Below are 20,848 nucleotides of genomic sequence, written 5' to 3'. Positions count from 1 at the left end.
GAGCCTGTTGAGCACTACGAGTCCAAAGGGTGAGGAAGTGCCCTCTTAATAACCTCCCTAAAAGGAAAACTAAAGCTGGAACAATGAAATGAGTTCAGTGGAGGGAACAAACAAAAAGCCCCATCACCAAAGGACACTCCATACTGGCTGTGTTTCCACAGTAAAAGCACAGAGTTTTCAGTGCACAGCCATGAATACAAAGTTCTTACCACACAAAAGGACTCAAGTGTATCTTCTTCAGGTACAGAAGTACTTAAGAAGTGTTTCTACTGTGCTTTCACACCATGCAAGTCATAGAATCACTGAATGGTTTATGTTGGAAAAGATCCTTAAGATCAGAGTCCACCCTTAACTGCCCAGGCCACCACTAACACATGGCCCCAAGTGCCACATCCACACATCTTAAATCCCTCCAGGGATGGTGGCTCAGCCACTTCTCTTGGAGCTTCTTCCAGTGCTCAACAACCCCTACAGTGATAGAATATTACCAAAAAAAAAAAATTATCTAAACCTCCCCTGGTGCAACTTGAGGCCATTTCCTCTTGTCCTATTGCTTGTTCCCTGGGAGAAGAGACTGCCCTAGCCCCAGTGACACCTCACTGCTCCATGAATCATCATCCTCATTGTTCAGCTGCACTGCAGAGCCTCACACCTCTTGCAAAAGGCACTTGGAAGGGTGAGGCAGCCAAAGAACAGGCACATCTGCTGTTCCAGGCAGGAACTTGTCATTGTTCCATATCCCTTTACTCAATGTGTTCAGTAAGATGGAGAGAGGAGAGGGAATCCTCCCCATCATGTGCCCTGTGTGCCTGTTGGGCCTGGCTCAGGGAAGGCAGGGTGTGATTCCAGAGGTCCAACTCTCCCCTCACACTCCCTGGTACCTCCTCCCAGGGCTCTGTCACTCAGTGGAGCTGACAACTGTCTTTAAAACAGAATTAAGCTCAGCCCGCAGTTGCTAATTCGGGCACTAGATGGTGACAGGAATCTGATCAACCAACCCTTCAGCTGTGCAGGGGAGCAAAGTCAAAGCCCTGGGCATCACCCCCAGGCTCAGTCTCAGCTCTCACAGCACAGCCATCCCCTCATCTCCTCAGCCATCCCCTCCACGGGCTGTTCCCCAGCACCCAGGGAAAACTGCTCCCGAGGGGCAAACTCACAGCAGGCTGAGAACTGTGCAACAAGCCAGCAGTGAAGACAATAATTTACTACTTGTTCTTCTTCCCAAAGCCCGTGTGTTTCTTTCTGACCAACTGCAGATCAGATCAGTAAGAAGTTTAGGCTCACGCTAAACTGCTCAAATTCACTGTATGTGTCTCATGAGCTGTACAAAACAAATAATTAAGAATATATTGTATGTTTGTTCCAGGCCAGCTCAAGAACATCATTCTCACTGCAGTGTTTCAGTAAAGGACACATTTTCATTGAGATCTGAGCAGGATGAAGGGTCAGAGACACACATTCTACAGAATTAGAACTTAAAAGTTCTTTTTAAGTTATTGAATATGTGAACAGTTGACTACTTCTTTACATGAGAAACCACTGCAGTGTCACCTGATAATGACACCAACCTTTAATGTTGAAATATTCTGCCAGTTTTATGGATGGATGTTTTGTTGTAAGTCAAAATTTAGCAGGCTGAAAATTCAGTCTACTCAGCCATCATATGACATAGCACCAAAATTCTTACATAGCAGTCATTTCCAACAAACCCATTATAAAAGATGAAAAAGAATCAATTAGAAGAGAAGCATGCTAGAAGCTACAGCTCAAAGGAACACTCCTAATGGATACACAAAGTAACTTCAGTAACACATTCTCAGTCTGATGATTGTCTAGGAAACCATCTGATTTATTTTCTTCTATTTTTCAGAAATTGTGCATTACCCTGTCAAAAGCACTGCTGCAATTACATTTACAGGGCTTTCTTTAAGCATTATCCCCCTTACTCCTAAAACAGGCATCCCACATTTCTTTCCCATTCCCCTCCTCCATCCACTCTGCAAACACCACTGGTTTCACCTCCTCTTCTGCTCGAGACCAAACTGGCAGTGGCATCACGTGTCCCTCCACATCTCAGAGCCTTTCCAAAAACCCAAATCTTTACAAAAAAAAAAAAAAAAAAGACTCTCAAAAATTTATTTCATTACATGATCACATGGAAACTTAACAGCAACAGGAAGAAAAAAAAAAAACCTACAAAATTAAGAGGTTGTCTGCCTACGTACTTCCTGAAATCTCATACCTTTGAGGCTTCAGATCCAAAATTTATACCCTAAAGTCTGTATCAAAGCAATTATTAGAAGAGGTAGCCTCTGTAACACAAGTGAAAGACTAGAAACTGTCTTTCAAAAGTGGAAAAGAAAAAAAAAAGAAAAAAAAAAGGCTTGGGCTGGTGAGAGAGACCCTGCAGCTTGCAAAAGTCAGGTTTGTTTCTTTAAGATGCTTGTTAAACAGGATTTGAGGTACCACTAAGTATTTTTATAACTTACAAAATAAGGGTTTCTTGTCAGTTTTTGCTTTGTAATTATGCTGGGTTTCTTCAGCTAAGTTAGTCGAACATCTGCTGCCTTCCCACCATCCTTTCAATGCTCACTGAAAATTCCCTGGCACTTCTGCCCTTTCCAATGGCTTCAGGGACATCTAGAAGGTCTGTCAATCCTTTATCTAACTATATGCAACTAACTACACAATTAAAGGTTATTAGTAAAACTAATACTAAAGAATAGGCATATAAATACTTTAATATGCATATAATTTGATTTTCAATAGCTTTTTTGTCAGCACATACTCTGCAAATCACCTTGTAGTTCCATCACCCAAAGGACTCAAAGTTGCCATTTCTTCACTGTGTTGGGCCAACCTGATTCTCCTTAACCTGTAATATTGTCCTTGTCTTTTGAAATTCCAACAGGCACCCTGAATACACTGCCAAAACACCCAAACTTTACTAAGCTCTGCACCAGGAGTCCAAGACAGTTGCCAAACTGTGCTGCCAAGAAAAAGGTAACAGCAGATTCACAGCCTCTACATTCAGGCTTGAAGATGAGGTTTGGAGCTAAACTGAGTTTGGACAGTTTGCCCACTTGCAGCTGACAGCATGAAGAACATCAAGAATGTAGAGATATAATGTAATTTCCTAAACCAAGTAAGGAACATTATTAATAGCTCTTCAGAATTGCTTTGAAGTCGACAGGGAGCAGGAAGATTTCAGGGCTCACTAAAATCAGTATTGGTGTACTTTAATTTGAAAAACCCTGCTATCCTGAAGAAACAAAAAAGTAGGCCAGTAAATTCCCTCACTTTGACATCAATATATTTCAGATTGCCTGATGTTTATCTGCATTTGGCACATTTCAGAACAGCTCTAATGATAAATGGACCAACACATGTTTGCAATAATTGAAGTCTTCTTAACATTTCAAAGCATAACAATGCATGTAACTTACCACACAGACTCCATGAACTCGGGATACAGAGTTTTATAATCATTTTCAAAATCAATCCACCGTCCTAGTCTGGTAACACTGAACTGTTAAGACACAAACAAAGAGATTGAAAGGCACCTCAACATCCAAGATCATGGCACATTACCAACATTTATTCTGTAAAACAGATGGATTTTCAAGTGCAGTGTTTGTCCCATATTAACGAAACACATCTAAGAAATATTTCAGCCTGATAATAGTTCCAAACAAGCAAGCTTGGAAGTGTATTTAAACAAGCAAAAATAAGGAACAAATGAAACCATAATTGTTTAGAACCAAGGTCACACAACGGGGAAATGTGTTCAACACAGCAGAAATGGTAGATCATGAGGATCATTCATCAAACAGAAATGGTGGATCATTCAAGGTTCAGCCAAGGTTCAAATGCCTGAAAACCGCTTTTCATTACAGTGGTCTCACTTCTATTTTTAAAACTACTTGTTGCAGAGACAGTCAAAATCCAGAACACGTAGTCTATCAGCTTTCAGTTACATGACAACCTGATGTAACTTGAAGACAGAGAAATGCTGAAAGAAATCGATACGTGACAAGTTATTAAACTATTCCAGGGCCAACTGCCTTCTTGGACTTCCCAAAGCCAGGGGAGGGCTGCCAAGGGCCACAGGACTGACAGGTGTTGGTCCCTGTCTCAGCACAGACTGTGCTCACGGGCACAGAGGATGGGCTGTAATAAGCCAGCTATGGGATTCACTTGGAATGTGGGACTCTGCTGATTTCACAGCTCTCCAGAGCCCTGCTCTGCCATCAGCCAGCCCAGAGACACCTGTCCTGAGCCCCTCAGGCACAGCCCACACCGACCATCACACCAGCCAAGTGAGCACAAGGTAGATTCATTCTCTCACTTCTACATTTTCACATAACACCTGAGCTCCTGAAATGTATCAGTTTGGATTCTGACCTTTAAGCCACTCTGACATTCCACTAATAAGATCTAAAGCCTAGGACTGATTACCACAAGGATCCACAAAGCTGGAGAATTCTGTTTGGTCTCAGCACTGAAAGACCTTACACAGCCAAGGAAACTTTTATATTTTTTCCATAAGCCTCAAGCATTTGCTAGTCACTCCAGACAGAAAATAAACACTGTATGTTGGCAATTCCTCTCCTAGCACTATTCCAATACATTTGAATTTATTACAAGTCAAAAGATGTTTAAACAAATTTCATTATTTTTCTTAATAATCTAAAATATACATCTGCGTGTGGAAATATACACCTATACATGGAAATTTATGAATTTATGAACAAAACAAGATACAAAATCCATTCATCATGCAAAAGACTGATCAGCACTGCAAAAACACCACCTTCTGAAGACACGGCAAGTCCAAAGGAACAACTGTGGAAAACAAACCACAAAATGTTCTGGGTTTGGCTGGGATAGAGTTAATTTTCCTCCTCACAGCTGATACAGTGTGGGAATAATGTTGGTAACACTGGTTTAGTTGCTGAGTAGTGCTTACTCCAAGCAAGGAATTCTCAGTGTCCCATTGTGCCAGGGAGGAACTGCACAGGGAGCTGGGTGGGAGCACAGCCCAGGACAGCTGATCCAAACTGGCCAAAGGGAGACTCCACAGCCCAAAATGTCACACCCAGGATAGAAATCAGGGGGACTTGGACAGGAACCCCCAACCACTGGGCAGAGACAGGCTGGGAGTGGGTCAGCAACTGTACTGAGCATCACTTCGGGTTTTTTGGGTTTTATTCCTCCCTCTCCTTTTCATTACAATTATTATTATCAGCAGCACTGTTATAATATTTTATTTTGTTTCAATTAAGCTGCTCTTATCTCCACCCAAGAGTTTTCCTTGTTTTTCCAATTCTCTTCCCCTCTGAGCCAGGGGGGAGTGAGTGACTGTGTGGGACTTGGCTGCCAGCTGGGGTTAAACCACGACAAGGAACCAGAAGGAATCTTGTTACTTTTATTTCCAGAAGCAACAAAGAATCATTAACGATGGTTTTTAAATACAAAGTTTCAGAGCATAGATTAAAGATTTTTTTTTTTTTCAAATGTACAATCCCTGTGCTTTTCATCCAGCCACTTGCCAAGACTCAGGCCACAGCTCTTCTACCAAATACAGCTCTAGTGTCTCCAGATACTGGCTATAACCTCAAAATGCTCCCCAGGTGCAAGAGGCAAGTGATTCTCAAATAAGGAATTGCTATTTTGATGAAAAGAAGTACATCAGGACTAGAAAACATACAGAGAAGTGTGATGAGGTAGAACAGCTTCTGCAGGAAGAAAAACTAAATAATTAGGGCTGTTCTGCCTAGAAAAAGGAAAAAACTGCTGGTGAAGATAAACATTTATTGGAAAGCATATTAAAGAACTACAGTTCTTCAAATTGCATATAAGAATGCCTTGATACAGTCTCTTCAGAGGCCATCAGCATATCTAGACTCAAAATGTAAATAGATAGAAGTCCCAGAGGAATAAAAAAATGCCTGGGATTATAAATTAGGGTGAAAAAAATAAAAATTCTTTGGCTTAAGAAGGCCTTGTGGCATAAAGGCTGAAAAAACATGGCCTGTTCTTCCATCCTTCTTTTGGCACTTGTTACTGCAGGCTGGCACTGTAAAACAGAGGCACAGCCAGGAAAGCACCTGGGCACTCCTCAGCTCCAGAAAACCAGGGGAAAAAAGAGTCATCACTTCACACACACATCCCACTGACAGAAAATACAGAGTTCTGGGCTAAATGTACTTTATTCTGGGGACACTGCTAAGGAGAAAAATAAGGAGCATCAGGTTCTATGCACAGGATGAATATTATTCTAAACTAGAAAAAAAACAACTGTGCATTTCTTTAAAAAATATCTAACCCATCTACTTCAAACAGCTCTCCAACCACAAGAGTCTGCAAAGAACAATGTTCTCCCTAAATTCATGGGATGCAAAATATTCTCTGGGAAGACTGAGTGTTTACTCACACCTATTGTGACAGAAAATCAGATGCTAGAACTTCTGTTCTTCCAAAAACACGAGCTACTCCCTACACTCTGCCAATGAAATGACTGGGGAAAGGGAGAGCAGAAAAGCAGGGAGGTTAATGTGCTTTTTCTTTATTGTTCCACTTGAAAACCAAAGCCAGATCTTTCAATTTTCTACAGAAGGAAAGGCACAAAGAAAGAGACAACGCTCAAGGTGTCTATTATTTGTTCAGTGTATCTCATTAGACTCTCTGAGCTCCAGGTAACCTGCAAATCACCTTCCTCTGACACCAGAGCAGTCTCTGTTCTGAGCCACAACGGCGCTCTTTGTGTTCCCCTTTCAGGATCACGAGTGAGGAACACACAGAAGCTTAAAGATACGAGATTTATGTTCAGAATCAAACAGAAGGATGAAGTTCACCCTTCCTGAAAACCTTCTGCACGCATCCATTTAGAAACATCCAGCAGAACATGGGCTGTGCCTTCACTCACCTCCCATTCCTTGGCGTATCTCATCACAATCCCCCTGCACTGGTTGTTGTAGGATTCAATCCCCATCTTCGCCACGTCCTCCGGCCCTTTGATGCCCAAGGTCTTGTCAATCTCATATTCCTGGGAGCATTGAAACAACCAAAACAAAGCACCCACCCTGTTAGCAAAAGCTTTCAGGATTTCTCTGGGTAGTTTATGTTCTGTGCATTCTGCTGAGGCTAAAGGGCCTGCTTTACCCTCTTGAGATGCTTTCGTGAGCACTGCACCTGAACCAGGCAGGGATTTCAAAGGTGCAACTGTTTCTATGCCATCTTTAGAAAAATGAACAACAACAAAAAAAAAACCAATTTCTGAAAAATGTACCAAACAAATACATGTTTATAGCAATGAACCAAGTGCAGGTGACCAGGAGGAAGCTCCTGAAATCACCACACACAAACCCCAGAGCAACACAGTGGCCACAGAACTTGCATTCCTCTTTTAAAAAATATGCAAGGGCAACAGAAACCTTGCTGATGAGCAGGTAACAACATGGAAAGAGGAACCAACAGACCCATCTGTGGGCAAATTTATGACACGTACCACAGGTAAGCCATGGCAATCCCAGCCAAACCTTCTGTCAACGTGAAAACCACTCTGATGAGCAAATCTGGTCACGATGTCTTTGATGGTTCCTGCCAGGATATGGCCATAGTGGGGGAGCCCAGTAGCAAAGGGGGGGCCGTCGTAGAAGTTAAACCTGCAACACAGAACAGTCTTAATTGAAGCAAACACTGCCTTCAAACAGGGTAAGTCTAAACAGAGCTTTTGATTCTTATGTCTTACTAGGACGACATCAGTTCCTTCCTCTTCCATTATCAGGTGTCACACTGGCAGGGGGACTAGAGGCAACATTCCAATTCAGTTCCTCCTGACTGCCAGTTCTACCAGGATTCCTACAGCTCCACAGCTGGCACACCTGGCAAAGAGCTGGCCTTGCTTACCTGCACAGTTCTTTTATAAACCCACCAAGCAGGAAGTTACAGGTTTATTACCAGTGTTTGAACATTGCTGATGCTTCACAAAGTGAAATCTAAGGGGCAATGGCAGGACAGCAGCACGAGCCAGGGGCAAAGGGAGCAGCTGCTGCTCTCAGAGCCAAGGCAAAGGAAAGAATTTCAGGCAAGCCAACCCTGCACTGTCACACACAGCTGCTACAGCTCTGAACAGATCCTTACCTGGGTCTGTTCTTCGATTGCTTCAGGCATTCTTGGAAACAATTCAGATTTCTCCAGAGCTTCAATATCTTCTCTTCCTCATTTGGAAAACTTATGTTTTCTGGAACTTGTTGAACCATCCTTTCCCAGCAACGGCCAAGGAGAGAAAAGAAAATACATATTGAACAGAAGGGAGAAAAAGTAACTTCACAAATACAACTTAATGTCTTACAAATCCATACCACCAAACCACAGCTCAGTTTTCCAAAGAGCTTCATGCACTGTAGACATGGAAGCAACCACTTTAACCTAAAAAAAAGCCTAATTTTGACCAAAGTTTTGGGATAGGAAAAGGATTCTCCATTCATTCAACTACGGTTGTTCACTTTTTATTATGCTTTTATTTCTGTTTCCTACAGAAAACAGTCAAAGGGCAAATTATTTTTTGGTTACAAGTTTGGGGGTTTTTTTCTTTCGGAAAAGTTTCCAAGTTCAAACTGACCCTCCAGCAGCAGCCTTAGTTTAAGTGTAGGAATTAAGACTACTGAAGAGGCTCCTTTCCATTGTACATCTACTCCCACCATTTAAGTGTTTAAAGCAGCACTTTTCCATCAGGCCAGGCCACCAGATGCCCCTAAAAGCAGCCAGACTGCAAATAGCACATTTGAGAAAGATGAACATGTGGAAAGAATTCAAACAGATGAGGAAAAACCTCCAAGACCTCAGCTGTGAATCTTCAGAAGCTCTGACTTACAGATAACAGCAAAACCACAATCTCTTTCCAGTCCCTTCTTTTTTCCCTTTAGTTTTGTAAGTATATCAGACCTAAGCCACAATGGACTACCTCTTGCTGGCCATTTCCTGAAAGTCTTTTTTTATTTAGTGGGTTTTGGCCACCAGAGCCCAAAGCCATTCTCAGATTCTGAAGAATGCCAAGTCAATGAAAAATCACTACAAGTAAAATAACATACAAGCAACACAGGGAGGAGAATTCTCAACATGAACACACAACAGAGCTGTCTGGTGTTCCAGACCTGCTGCAACATTCAAAGGGCTCAGATTTCAAGAAAATGCACAGCAAGCACGAAGCAAAAGCTGTGGGGAATAAGGATAGTTAAGAGAGGGGTTCCCTGGTTATGGAGATTGTAAGAGATGACTGCACAGAATAAACAGGTTCTCCCACCTCTGACTGCTCCTGAGCACTCACACCAGAAGGAACTGAGCACTCAAGCTCCACTCAGCACTGCAGAATTACACACGATGGCACAAGGACTGAGTCTTCTGATTTACTCATATTTGTAAACACTAACCATGAGCAGCAACACATGTAAATGCATGAAGACAATACTTCCAGTTACAGCTGACAGGCTGCCTCAGTTCCAAAAGATTTACTTAAATGAAACCCAGGCCACCACAGAAACTGCCAGCTCAATGCACTGAGCCCAGGTGAAAAAAATGTGCCCCAAAATGAAACCTCCAGACCAACTCCATCACTCAACCTTTTTGTATTAATAACAGATCCACTAAGAAAACCTGATTCATCATTATCATATTATTATTATTGAGAATCTCCCAACCTGGTGCACAGGTGACACAGGAGCTGGAGGAGAAGTCATGGGCTGCCAAGGAACACGTGGACACGGCCTGGATGTGTTCTTAAAACAATAAGAACCTCTTAAAAAGGTAACAACCTGCCTTAGCGCAGTGAGTTACACTGTGTAGGAGAGTTTTCGTCATCCTTCCTTGGAACACTAATTAGGCCATGTCATTTCTCAGTAATTTGATCACAGAGACACTGGAGATGATAAAAGAATTCAGCCTTAAAGCTTCTCCCCTCCAAGCCCGCTGACCTGAGGACCGAGGATCTGCAGGTTTTACTCAGATCAAAGCTCAGCCTTCCCAATTCAGTGATAACTGCAGAGGTTTGGGAGACTGGCCCAGCTGCCAAATGCAGGTAAATCTCTCACAAACGAAGGCAGGGTGGAGGTTTGGGGTGTGACTGTGACCGGGCTGTGGAAGCTGCTCACAGGTCACAGATTCCACGCAAAAATCACAGTGTCACTGTCGGCCCATTGCTACCCCCTGGGGCACTGCACGGGCAGAGCAGTGCCCAGGAACCACAGGGCACACGCTCACACACACTCTGAGCAATGCTAAAAGCTTATTGCATCAGAATCATGGGGGGGGAAAAAGTGACTGATGAGAATTCGTATGTAAACATCACTACAGGGAGGGGTTTTTTCAAGCTACGAAGCAGAATTTTAAACAGACTGACTTCAAAGACAAAAACCACCCTGAAAAGCTGTCCATGGCTCGAGCTCAGCTGAGCAAAAAAGCCAAGATTTAACAGTCAGTTTATAGACAGAGGTATAAATATCTCTGTGTACCTACAGCAAAAAATGCTCACTGCTATAAGCAACTTACGTATTTTAAAACAGAAAAAAACCAAGGACAACTGATAACTCTGAACACAGACTGAGCAAAACCACCACAAATGATGTTACTGAGATTATTATACAAATGCATCTAATAAAACAACACTTTGGACAACACTCTAAATTTACAGAGAAGTTAATAAATACAAGGGAGGTTTCTCTATTCATTTTCTTCTGACAAAAAGTGTTAAACTTTAAGACAACACATCACCAAAGAGGCTTTTTTTTTGAACACACTCACTTTTCTAGAAGATAACAACATTCACTAGGAAAGGTGTCAAATTCTGGAGATTCTACTACAGCAGTCTCAGACTTATGCTGGGCTCCTTATCTAGAAGAAAAAATTAACAAGCATTAAAATCATAAGAGCAAGTTAGAATGTGCTTTTTTAAATACTAATTTTTTTTAAATAAAAAAATAAATCCATGAAAACACCACTATGGATGAAATGAACAAATATTTCAAAAATTTGTTGGACTTATCATAGATAGATACAGACAAGTCAGTTTTACCCTGTATCTCATGAGGTCTTAAGAAATTTTTGTCATCATCATAATGCCTTGATTAAAACTGAAACATTTGTCATTATGAAAAAAAAAAAAGAGAAAATTAGGTTATTTGGAAAAAACTTTGAACTACATCGTTTTATATGAAAAAACTCAGAAAGCAGTGGCAGCTGAGTTAGCAAAGCAGCTGTCATGTGACAACTAAATTCTGCTATTACCTGACAGCTGCTTCCTAAGCATGAGGGAAAAAAAAAAAAAAAAAGCTTTCTTCAGTTTCCAGAAAGCTCCGAGGGGGGGGGAAGCCAACATGTGCTGGAGATACCAAATACATCACAGCTGCAGCGATTTCCTCAAAAATCTCCCTCTAGTTAAAGGATGTTGAAGGGAAAGTTGAAGATATCTTACATATTGAAAGGCACATGAAGTTCCTTGTAAAGATAATTAATAAGATTAAGACTTGAAAAGTATTAAGGCTCTGCAGTAAGTCCTTTAGTACGTATCTGGTTTAAGTAAAGTCTAAATTCCAGAAAAAAAAAAAAAAGCCAAGAATCTGTACAGTACCCAGGGAGTAAAACGCACATGAACATGACGTTGCACACACAAGGCACACGAGTTGTAACGCCCGAAAAGGCGCTGATAACATCAAACCCCCGCGGAGGAGCTGCCGGCCCGGCCGGACCCCGTTACTGCGCTCCGGCCGGTGACAGCACCGGCACCTGCTGGGCCGGGTTTATGGGACACCCTACAGGTGCCGCCCGGCCCGCACAGTCCGTCCCGCCTGCGGGGCCGGCCCCGCACCCCTGCGGCCGGCGGGGGGCCCCGGCCCCGCTCACCTCCGTCCCGCCATGATGGAACCGCGCCCGGCGCCGCATGGCCGGAACCGCCGCCGCCGCGCCGCCCAATCCGCTCACCGCTCTCTCCGCCCGCACCCAGCCGGCTTTCTAAGGCCGTCGCCCATTGGGCGCGAGCTCTGCCGGGAGCGTTGCGTCACGGCGGCGCGAGGCAGCCCGGGAAACCCTTCCCGCGTGCCCGCCCCGCAGCTCCTCATTGGTCGGGACGGGCGGGGGGCGGGGCCTGAGGGAGGGGCCGGAGGGGCCGCGGGGGAGGCTAGTCAGTCCCTCCCGGACCGCGACGGGGGGCGGGTCTCCACAAACAAAAATGGCTTTTTAAAACGATAAACGGTATTTCGTGGGCTGCTGGCCTTTTCCCCTTGGAGACCCGCGGGCCTGAGCGTGGGACAGAGTGAAAAGATTCCCCCGCCACAGGATTTCCCCTCACAGACACGGAAAAGGAAACAGTGAGAGCCCAAGAGTGAAACGAACTTGACCTTTGGGTTGAGGCCCCGGCGGGAGCAGTGCCGGGTGTCGTGGGTAACCCCATCCGGCTCTATCCCAGCCAAACCAGGACACTGGGCTTCTCCCAGTAACTGGATACCAAGGGCATCCGAGGGACTCCACCAAACACCTCTCAGGAGCTTGACCTTCCCTCCACTGAAGGGATACTGTTAAATATCTAGAGATACCAATTCTTAAGGCTGTAACTACAATACAAGCCCCTCCTCTGCTGCTACACTCCAGCTAAAAAAAAAAAAAAAAAAAAAAAAAAAAAACACCTAAACTTGTAGGTGGGTTCCTACATGTCAAAGGAAACATAGTAAAGATTTGAAAAAATGTTATCTCTGGCTGGCAACCACTGTCAAATAACAAAACATTCAGTGATACATTAAAAAGCATTTCCTCTGCCTCTCCAGAGGTGAAAATAGCTGTGAAAAGGCTCTTGACAGGGAAGAATGGAAGTTAGCCCAGGGAAGGGATGGAGGGAGACACATAATCTCCCAGCCTGCACAGCTAAACCCCAACCAGAACAGGTCATGGGGAATGAAGGTCAAGTCAATAATGGCACAAACAGTTCAGCTGCCTCCATGTCATGATTTCCTATTGCTCTAAAAACTCTGGAACAAATACAAATGTAGGTATCAATAAAATGTTTCAATAAAGGCTTTGGATTTTGATTTGCAGGACTGGGTACAGGATGAGCTCGTTGGTCTGTCCAGGGCAGTGTCTCAGTCTGTGGGTCAGGGACAATCCAGATGTGAAGGGAGCCATGTTAGCTGGAATTCTTGCCTGCATAAAGAAGCATGGGATTGTTTTCTACACAGAATTATGTACATCCCTCTAGAAGAGCTAAAAGGTGTGCTCAATCTGCACCACAACCAGAGAAGCAGAAAATGAGAACCGAGCCCAGACTAAGCAGGATTGACCAACAGGAGACAGGGAGATACTGAGTGCATGTGCTTGCCAGGGCAGAGTCTCCTGTACAAACACAGAGATCCGGGATGATCTGTATCCTGGAGGAAAGTCTGGAGTGGCAGAAGTTTATTTCAACACATGCTGCTGTCTAATGCATCTGGGAAAAATCCTGTGACAACTCAGGACCAAAGGGAGGAGGGCTTGGGTTCTACCACAGCATGTGGCATTTCTTTATAAACATCTTTATATACTCTGGAAGCACTGCAGCCTCTCCCTGCTCTCACATTCCCTCAGATTTCAGAGGCTGCAGGTTTTTAAACAGGTGTGACTGGTGCTTGCTCCAGTGCCAGCTCCTTCCACTTTGGCATTTAGTTTGTAAAACATACAGGTGATAAGGCCAGCTGACTTTAAAATATCATATAACTCCTGAATGGAATTTAAAAGAAATTAAATACAAATGTTGGCAATCTGTTGTTAGCAATGTTGATCACAAATCCATTTCACCTTGTTCTTCCCTGTATATTTTGTACTTCTTTGCCCCTCACTATCAAATAATAATAAAGTGTTACTTACATGGGAGTTGCTGCCCTTGTTCAGGCACAGCCTTTACTTGGAACCATTTGGGCAATGCTGAGCTCATTTTTTATAAACAAATTTGCCATGAAGGGGTGAACAGGGAAGTCACTGTCAGATTTGTTATATACAGGGCCAAAAAAAAAAAAAACAAAACCGGATTTGAAAACCAGGGGAAATTTGTAGCAGAGGGACCAAGGCCCAGCACGAGTAACTGGGGCAGTCCCCAAACTACAAGAATGAATGTCTCTGTTCAAATTTTTCACTATACTGATGAAAAAGCACCGATTCCGCTGGAAAGGCTAAAGGGAATTTAAAAAACATCCTGAAGGCTCAAGAAGAGACTGCCCCGGCGTGGGGCCGCTGAGGGGGTAGGCGCTGTCCCTGAGGCGCGGGCACCATTTTGTGGGACCCGCGGGAAGGTCACCACTCCCCGCCCGCACCGCCGGCCCCAGCCTGGAGCTATGGGGGAAGGGCGGCAGCAGGCGCTGGCAGAGAGACCCGGCGCTTTTCCAGCGCCCGGTGACGGCCCCGGGCCACCCCTTCTCCCTCCCCGCTTCCCCCGCGGCCATTTCATCACCCCCCCACACACCCCCCCAGCGCCCCTCACGGTGTACGCAGTTTGCGTAGCGCCTCTGTAAGGGGCGGGTGCCGTGCGCAGTTTGCGTAGTGCCTCTGTAAGGGGCGGGTGCCGTGCGCAGTTTGCGTAGTGCCTCTGTAAGGGGCGGGTGCCGTGCGCAGTTTGCGTAGCGCCTCTGTAAGGGGCGGGTGCCGTGCGCAGTTTGCGTAGCGGCTCTGTAAGGTGCGGGTGCCGTACGCACTCTGCGTAGCGCCGCTGCAAAGACGGGCGGGCAACGGCGCTTGCGCGGGGAGCTGAGCGCAAACAGCGTTCGTGAATAGGGGATGAACAAACACTGCGGCCGCAGCGCTGGGCCGAGCCAAGGCGCGCCTCGGGGGAAAGATCCCGGGATAACGCGGGATAACGCGGGAGACGCGAGCTGGCGCGCAGTGGTAGCGCAGAGCGGCCGCGCTCCCCGGGCGCGGAGGGCGAGGTTTGCCGGGGGCAGGCTGGCTGAGGAGCGGCCGTGCTCCCCTTGCGTCCCCCCCGCGGCGCGGCGGCGGTTGGACTGCGCCGGAGCTGATAAATAGGGGGTGCTCGGGATCGCGCCGGCAGTGGGCGCGGGGCGGCGGGCGGTGTGCGCGGTCCGTGTTCGGTCCCTGTGCCTCGGCGCCCTCCCCTTGCTAGCCGCGCTCCCGGGCCCTGCCCCGGCCCGCCGTGCCCGGCGCAGCGCTGACAGCCCAGCGGCGCCCGGCCGGGGGAGTAGGCGAGACCATCTCCGAAGCGGCGGCTTGGAGCCCGTCAAGCTGCCGCGCAGCCCGCAGCCCTTCAGCCAGGCTATGCGCTGCCAACGGGCTCCGCTCAAGAAAAAAACAGAGCGGATCGTGAAAAGGTAGAGGCACCCGCAGAGGCCCCTGCAGGGCTCTTGGGGAAGCGGCCGCTGAGCCCGGAGAGAAGCAGAGGACGCGCCGGGGAGGCGGCGGCGCTGGAGCGGCGCGGCGGGGGCGTCCCGGCGGTGCGGAGCATGTGAGAGGCCGGGGGGCCGCGATGCTGCGACGCGCGGGGCTCGCCGTGTGCCCGCCCTGGGAGCCCGCCCGCGGCCAGGGGCTGCCGGGGGACTCCTCCCCGCTGCCGCTGAAAGGCGCCGAGCCCCGGCGGGGCGGCAGCCGGTCCCGCTGGCCGCCCGGGCGGCGCGGGAGGGTCCCCGGCGGGGCGCGGAAGCTGCTGGGCAGCCGCACGCACAGCCACTTCCAGCACCAGCAGCTGCAGCAGCAGCACTGCCGCGCCTTCCGCCGCTGCCACCGCCCGGCGCGGCCGCGGGTGCTGCTGTCCTTGCGGCCCGTCAACGTGCTGGGCCAGCGGGCGCCGGGGATGCGGGCGCCCCGCAACACCAACCAGTTCCTGATGCGGGAGAAGTACCAGCTCATGCACCTGCGGTCGGACTCGGTGGGCACCGAGAGCGGCGGGTCGGACTGCGAGATGGACCCGCTGGACATGGACTCGTACCTGGGGGTGCTGGAGAACGCCCGCGGGGCGCTCATGGAGTGCGCGGGGGAGCCCGGACCCGCCGCCCGCTCCCCGCCCGCCCGGGCCGGGCCCGCGGGGTCTCCGCAGGAGGAGAGCCAGCCGTACTTCCCCTCCGAGGACGATGTGATCGAGAGCGAGCTCTTCATGGAGAGGGACTTCCACGAGTTCTGCAGCAGGATCGCCTGAGCCACTTTAGCCGCGGAGCTTTTTTTTTTTTTTTTTTTTTTTTTTTGCGCCTCGGGCGGTGGGAGAGGTTTATTTATTTCTCAGCCGCTCCTTTGCGTTTTTGTCAGGGGGGCTGGCTAATTTTACAAACGCGTGTGTGTAAGTAGGGGGGACCCCCCCCCCCCCCGGCACTCCCCTTGTAAATAAAGCGAACTTTTCTGAAGGCGAGATCGGAGCGGGTCGCGCTTTGTTGGGAGCGGGCGGGGGGGACACAGGGACAGTCGCTGTCCCCGTCGGGGACCCTGCAGGGGCCGGCAGGGAGGGAGGGCACGGGGAATGACGGGGGCGGGGGCGGCCGCTCACGGCCAAAGCCACGGCGGAAAAGTTTTCACGCCTTCCTGGCTCTCGCCCCTGTTTCTGGTTTACTACGGAAAAGGCATTTAATTGGCGCTGGAAGCGGAGGGCGGCCAAGGAACGGCCCTGGACGCACCGACACGGAGGGGTCGGGAGGAGCCGGGGAGCGACAGCAACGGGAAAACCGAGGGGTCCGGGGGTGGGAGCCCGGCCAGGCTCGGTGCGGGCACAGCGGGGAAGGGAAGCACCGAAGCCATTGATCTGCAGCTGTTTATTCCCTGTTCCCTCGCTGGGAATGCGATCAAAGCCGGGGGCACTTGGGCCGGGAGCTCCTGCCTGCACCACCCGGGAACGGGAGCGCTTTCGTGGCTGACCCGTGCTTGACAGCAGGTTTACTCCTGTTTTACCAACTACAGCAGAGGGAGAAATGTCTAGAAAGGGAATTTAAAGGGCCACCGACAAAGGCAGATGCCACCAGCTGAACCAGCTTCTCCAGAGCCAGTCAGGGTTAACTTTGGTGTTCCAGACGCCCCGTGCAGGGAGCAAATCCCATCAACAGGAAACTCCAAATCCCCGAATAGGGAACGAGGAGGCATCAATCCCCACTACTGGGAGATTGGCTTGAAATACTTAAGAATTACAACAGGTAACACATTCCTGGAACTTGTTGCCACAGGTGAAGAGAGGAACAAATTGTTCTAACAGGAGATAACAGGGTCTTTGGATCATTTGTCATCTTTGGATCGTTTCTTGTGGTGCCTCCTGTTCCCTCAGCTCCCCCAGGGCTGTCCCAGTGCCCTGAGCTTTCCCCCACACAGAGACCTGGTTGGTGGGTGAAGTTTGTCCTTGGGGAAGTCGCTGCCCCTCCTCTCATGTGCTGTGAAACCAGAGTGCTCCTGTGTCAGAAGGACCAATGGAAGTTGTGATGATGATCTGCAGATAAAGTTGTCCCTGCCCGTGGCAGGGGATTAGAAGTGGATGATCTTTAAGGTCCCTTCCAACCCAAACCATTCTGGGATTGTGTGGGATGGTTCTACAATGCCCTTTGCAATTACAGAGACAGGAGTTACTTGTTATCCTTACCAAAAAACCCCATATTTAAGACAAAATGCTTGAAATTTCTAGTACCTCAGTTGCAGTCTTATGAAATACAATGTCCAAAGACACCATTTTCTTCACCTTTCCTAAGAAACAAAGCTGCTGAATGCATTAAGACCAATATTGTGTTTATTTTCTTTGGAAATTAGCCATGTGGTCTATACATAGAAACTTCAGTGATTTAGAGGCAAAACACAGCTCCTACTGGCCACAGCAGGTTTATATTAGAGCTGTGCTTATACTGGGAATTTTATTCAATGGGAAGCTGTTCTGGAGGAGAAGTACAGGGATAAATAAACCTCTCATAAAGGTAAGTAAAGTTTGCACCCAGAAAAACTGCAACTTTGTATTTTATTAATGAATCTAGATCTGTACTAACATGTTAAATGAATGGTTTCAATGCATGTTTTCTTTCTTTTTCCCCTGACTTGTGATTTGAACAGGTATGACAAAAACTCACTTATGAACACTTACTTGGAACTTGGCCTTTGTGGTGCTGGTAAATTTGCATCATAATATGGGTCTGCTTGAATACAAGCAAAGGAAAGCTGGAGTGTAAATTAATAGAAGAGCATAGGGACATAATTACAGGTCACACAGAACTCTGCCTGACAGAATTACAGAGCCCTTCCATTTGGAAAGTGTGTTCTCACCACCAGACAGTGACTTGCCTTGAACAGTCCATTTCTGTTGAAGCCCTGGATGTACATCGTGGTTCCCAGCCTTGCCCCCTCCCAGAGGGAATTCTCTTGCACACCTTTCCTTGGTGTGTTACTTGTTTACTTAGATCTGGCTTAACTGTATTTTTTTTCCCATTTCCTTCCTTCATCACTTGAATTAGGAAATTTCCTAAGTGTCTGGCAAGTCCCTGCCTTGTAATGGATGCAACCACAAATAACACCTGACTGTTAAGTTTGAAAGCACTTTACAAAGCTGAAATTCAAAATGTAACCAAGTTACTCAACATCAAAGCTGGGAAAAGAAACCAAGAGCTGCTGCTTGCAGAAGGTCACTGGTCAATCCACTGGCCAACAAACTTCCTCACCTCTCAAACTCTACAATGGCAAGTTTTCTGTGTGCATCATCTGCTTCTACATATTTCCTCTGTTGCTGTCCCAAATGTGCTCCATACACAGAGGTGTAGAAAGAGACCACAAAACTCCAGGAAGAGTTTTCAGGCTGATCAAGGCTCTCTTTGGACCCAATCTAATTCATGTTTTGAATCCTTAGAGCCCACATTTTGCTTTGGTAAATTACTGGTGTGATTGCCACTGTAATCATTACAATGACAAACTCAACAGCAGCACTTGTGGAAGGAGAGGGAGGTGAGGAATCTTATCAGTCAGGAAACACGTGCCTGTGCCCCAAGTCACCCCATAATTGTTGTATGGCCATGATAAAATACTGAGTGTAAGCCTGTAAAAACTGCAGCATTTGTAGTTATTTTTATTTTGAAGTAGCTTCACCAGAATAGGATTTTTCTTTCACAGGTCAATTTTATAAACTTACAAGTTTAAACAAATTTGATGACCAGAACCTTATAGATCAAGTCTTTACATCCCTGTATTTTTTTTTTTTTCAGAACTACAGCTGGAAGGCAGTTTTAAATATGTACAAACTACTTGGAAGTCCAAGGCAAATGGGAGGAAGGGCTAAGGCCCCAGCTGACACAACACAAAGGATTCTGTTGTAACCTGTGTAAGTTGGTTTTAGGGCCAGTCTGGGCACATGATGACTTAGGATTTGGTAAACTTACCTGGAAAAAAAAGGTTTGGTAATATTATGAAGGAGGCAGAAGCACTTAGTAGGCATTATTAACATTTGAGCACACAGCTGAGCAGGTGGATAAGCAGTTTGTGTGGCTGCATAATTGCTTGAAATCTCCAGCACAGCAGAAGTGCTGCTTTTCATTGAGAAACAGGTGATGCTGCACAGTTCATGGAAGGCTTTCAACCACATTCCTAGAAGAAAATTAACCATGATTGGAAGAAAACTGTCAGCCAGTCACCTCTCATCCAGCACTGCATTTGTCACAGCTCTGAGGATGTTCAATTCAAATGTGGAGTGATAAAAAGAAACTTGTTTTAACTGTCTGCTGTGATATGAGTGGCCATTTTGCTGCCATATGTTCCAATTACATTCATATGGCTCTGGTTAATTTTTCTTAGCTCTCGTATTCTTTTCCAGACAAAAACTGATGGCTACTAACATTCACATTTGGCCTATTTTATTTTTGCTGGATCTGGAGACCCTTTTTCACCATGCAGACAAAAAACTTCAATCAAACTGGGTGCAACTCACCACCACTCATGGCCATAGTGCTGCTTCATCATACCCAGGCCACGTCTGGCTGTGAGACAAGAAAAGGAGAATATCATGCAAAGAGAAGCTTCCATCTCATGCTCAACAAATACTTCTACATTTCATATTATCTTTAATGTTAATGATCCTTCTATCCTGAAATTTTATAGGAAAAAAGATCAAATGTTTTATGCAATTCAGAACAAGGCAATTAGTTCAGAATAAAATTTTGATTTATGTACCCCTCCTCCCTGGAAGAGAAACCCAAAGCCTAGCAGCAACAGATTTAAACTGAAATAAATAAATACAACTGTCTAGCAGGATTATTCCCAGCCAGTTAAAAGTCTTTTCCAGATGATGAATACTTTATTTAATAGCAACAATTTAACCAAAAGTTGATTAAAAATAATTACAATTCAAGCTCCAGCATAGTTCTTTTAAATATAAGCCAGCAACTTATGCCAAGAAAAATAAGGAGCTTCCATCTGGCATTCAGTCAGGTTAAGGAGTTTCAAACAGGAAAGTGCTACAGAAGCTCTGTCCTACCAGTGTGCCTTCAGAACCTAGTCCAGCTGGGAGCTGAGTCAATGATCTTTCCTTCAGTAAGAGTAGAAGGCCCCAAAATATCATGGCAATGTGCTAATTTTGCTATTTCAAGGGTTCTTGCAGGAGTGAAGTCAGGGGTAAAAAATGTAACAGTCATCGATCCTTAGGGAGTGAGTCAGGGCAGCAGAGCTGTTCTGTGCCAAGTGAAGGGCAAAGTAGAGTTTCCTCTTTGTTACTACCACAGAGACTTGCCCAGGCATTTCCTAATTATCTTGCTCAACCCCCTCTCCCTCCACAAATGAACTCTGCCGTTTGGTTCCTGCCCCTACCAGCCCCAAAAGCAGGAACCAGGCAGGCAAAGTGTGCTGCTTCCAACCCTAGAGCTGCTCCCGTGCCCTTTCCAAATACCTC

General features: G+C 46.6%; 1 protein-coding gene and 1 non-coding gene across 3 annotated transcripts in view; both read right to left on the bottom strand.

Annotated features, from left to right (window-relative positions):
• IARS (isoleucyl-tRNA synthetase) overlaps positions 1–14,321 on the bottom strand; it is a 98,087-nt gene extending 83,766 nt beyond the window's left edge. The window contains exons 1-6 of one of the 2 annotated variants that reach the window (XM_027664953.1): positions 13,888–14,321; positions 10,801–10,890; positions 8,146–8,265; positions 7,511–7,667; positions 6,929–7,048; positions 3,447–3,529 (exon numbers count right to left, since the gene is read on the bottom strand). In XM_027664953.1, the coding sequence (XP_027520754.1) occupies positions 3,447–3,529; positions 6,929–7,048; positions 7,511–7,667; positions 8,146–8,264 (479 nt within the window). In that variant the 5' untranslated portion in view covers position 8,265; positions 10,801–10,890; positions 13,888–14,321. Of the gene's footprint in view, positions 1–3,446; positions 3,530–6,928; positions 7,049–7,510; positions 7,668–8,145; positions 8,266–10,800; positions 10,891–11,898; positions 11,959–13,887 lie in introns of those variants that run through there. The other variant, XM_027664952.1, reaches the window with a different exon arrangement.
• On the bottom strand, positions 10,116–10,250 carry LOC113957452. Its single transcript, XR_003531163.1, has one exon. It is a non-coding gene; the product is annotated as a small nucleolar RNA SNORA84 (small nucleolar RNA).
• Positions 14,322–20,848: the final 6,527 nt, after the last annotated feature.

Source organism: Corapipo altera, unplaced genomic scaffold, assembly GCF_003945725.1.
Source record: "Corapipo altera isolate COAL_440 unplaced genomic scaffold, ASM394572v1 124, whole genome shotgun sequence".
Classification (NCBI taxonomy): Eukaryota; Metazoa; Chordata; class Aves; order Passeriformes; family Pipridae; genus Corapipo; species Corapipo altera.
The sequence above is the reverse complement of the archived record's forward strand: the minus strand, read 5'-3'. Positions and strand labels throughout refer to the sequence as shown.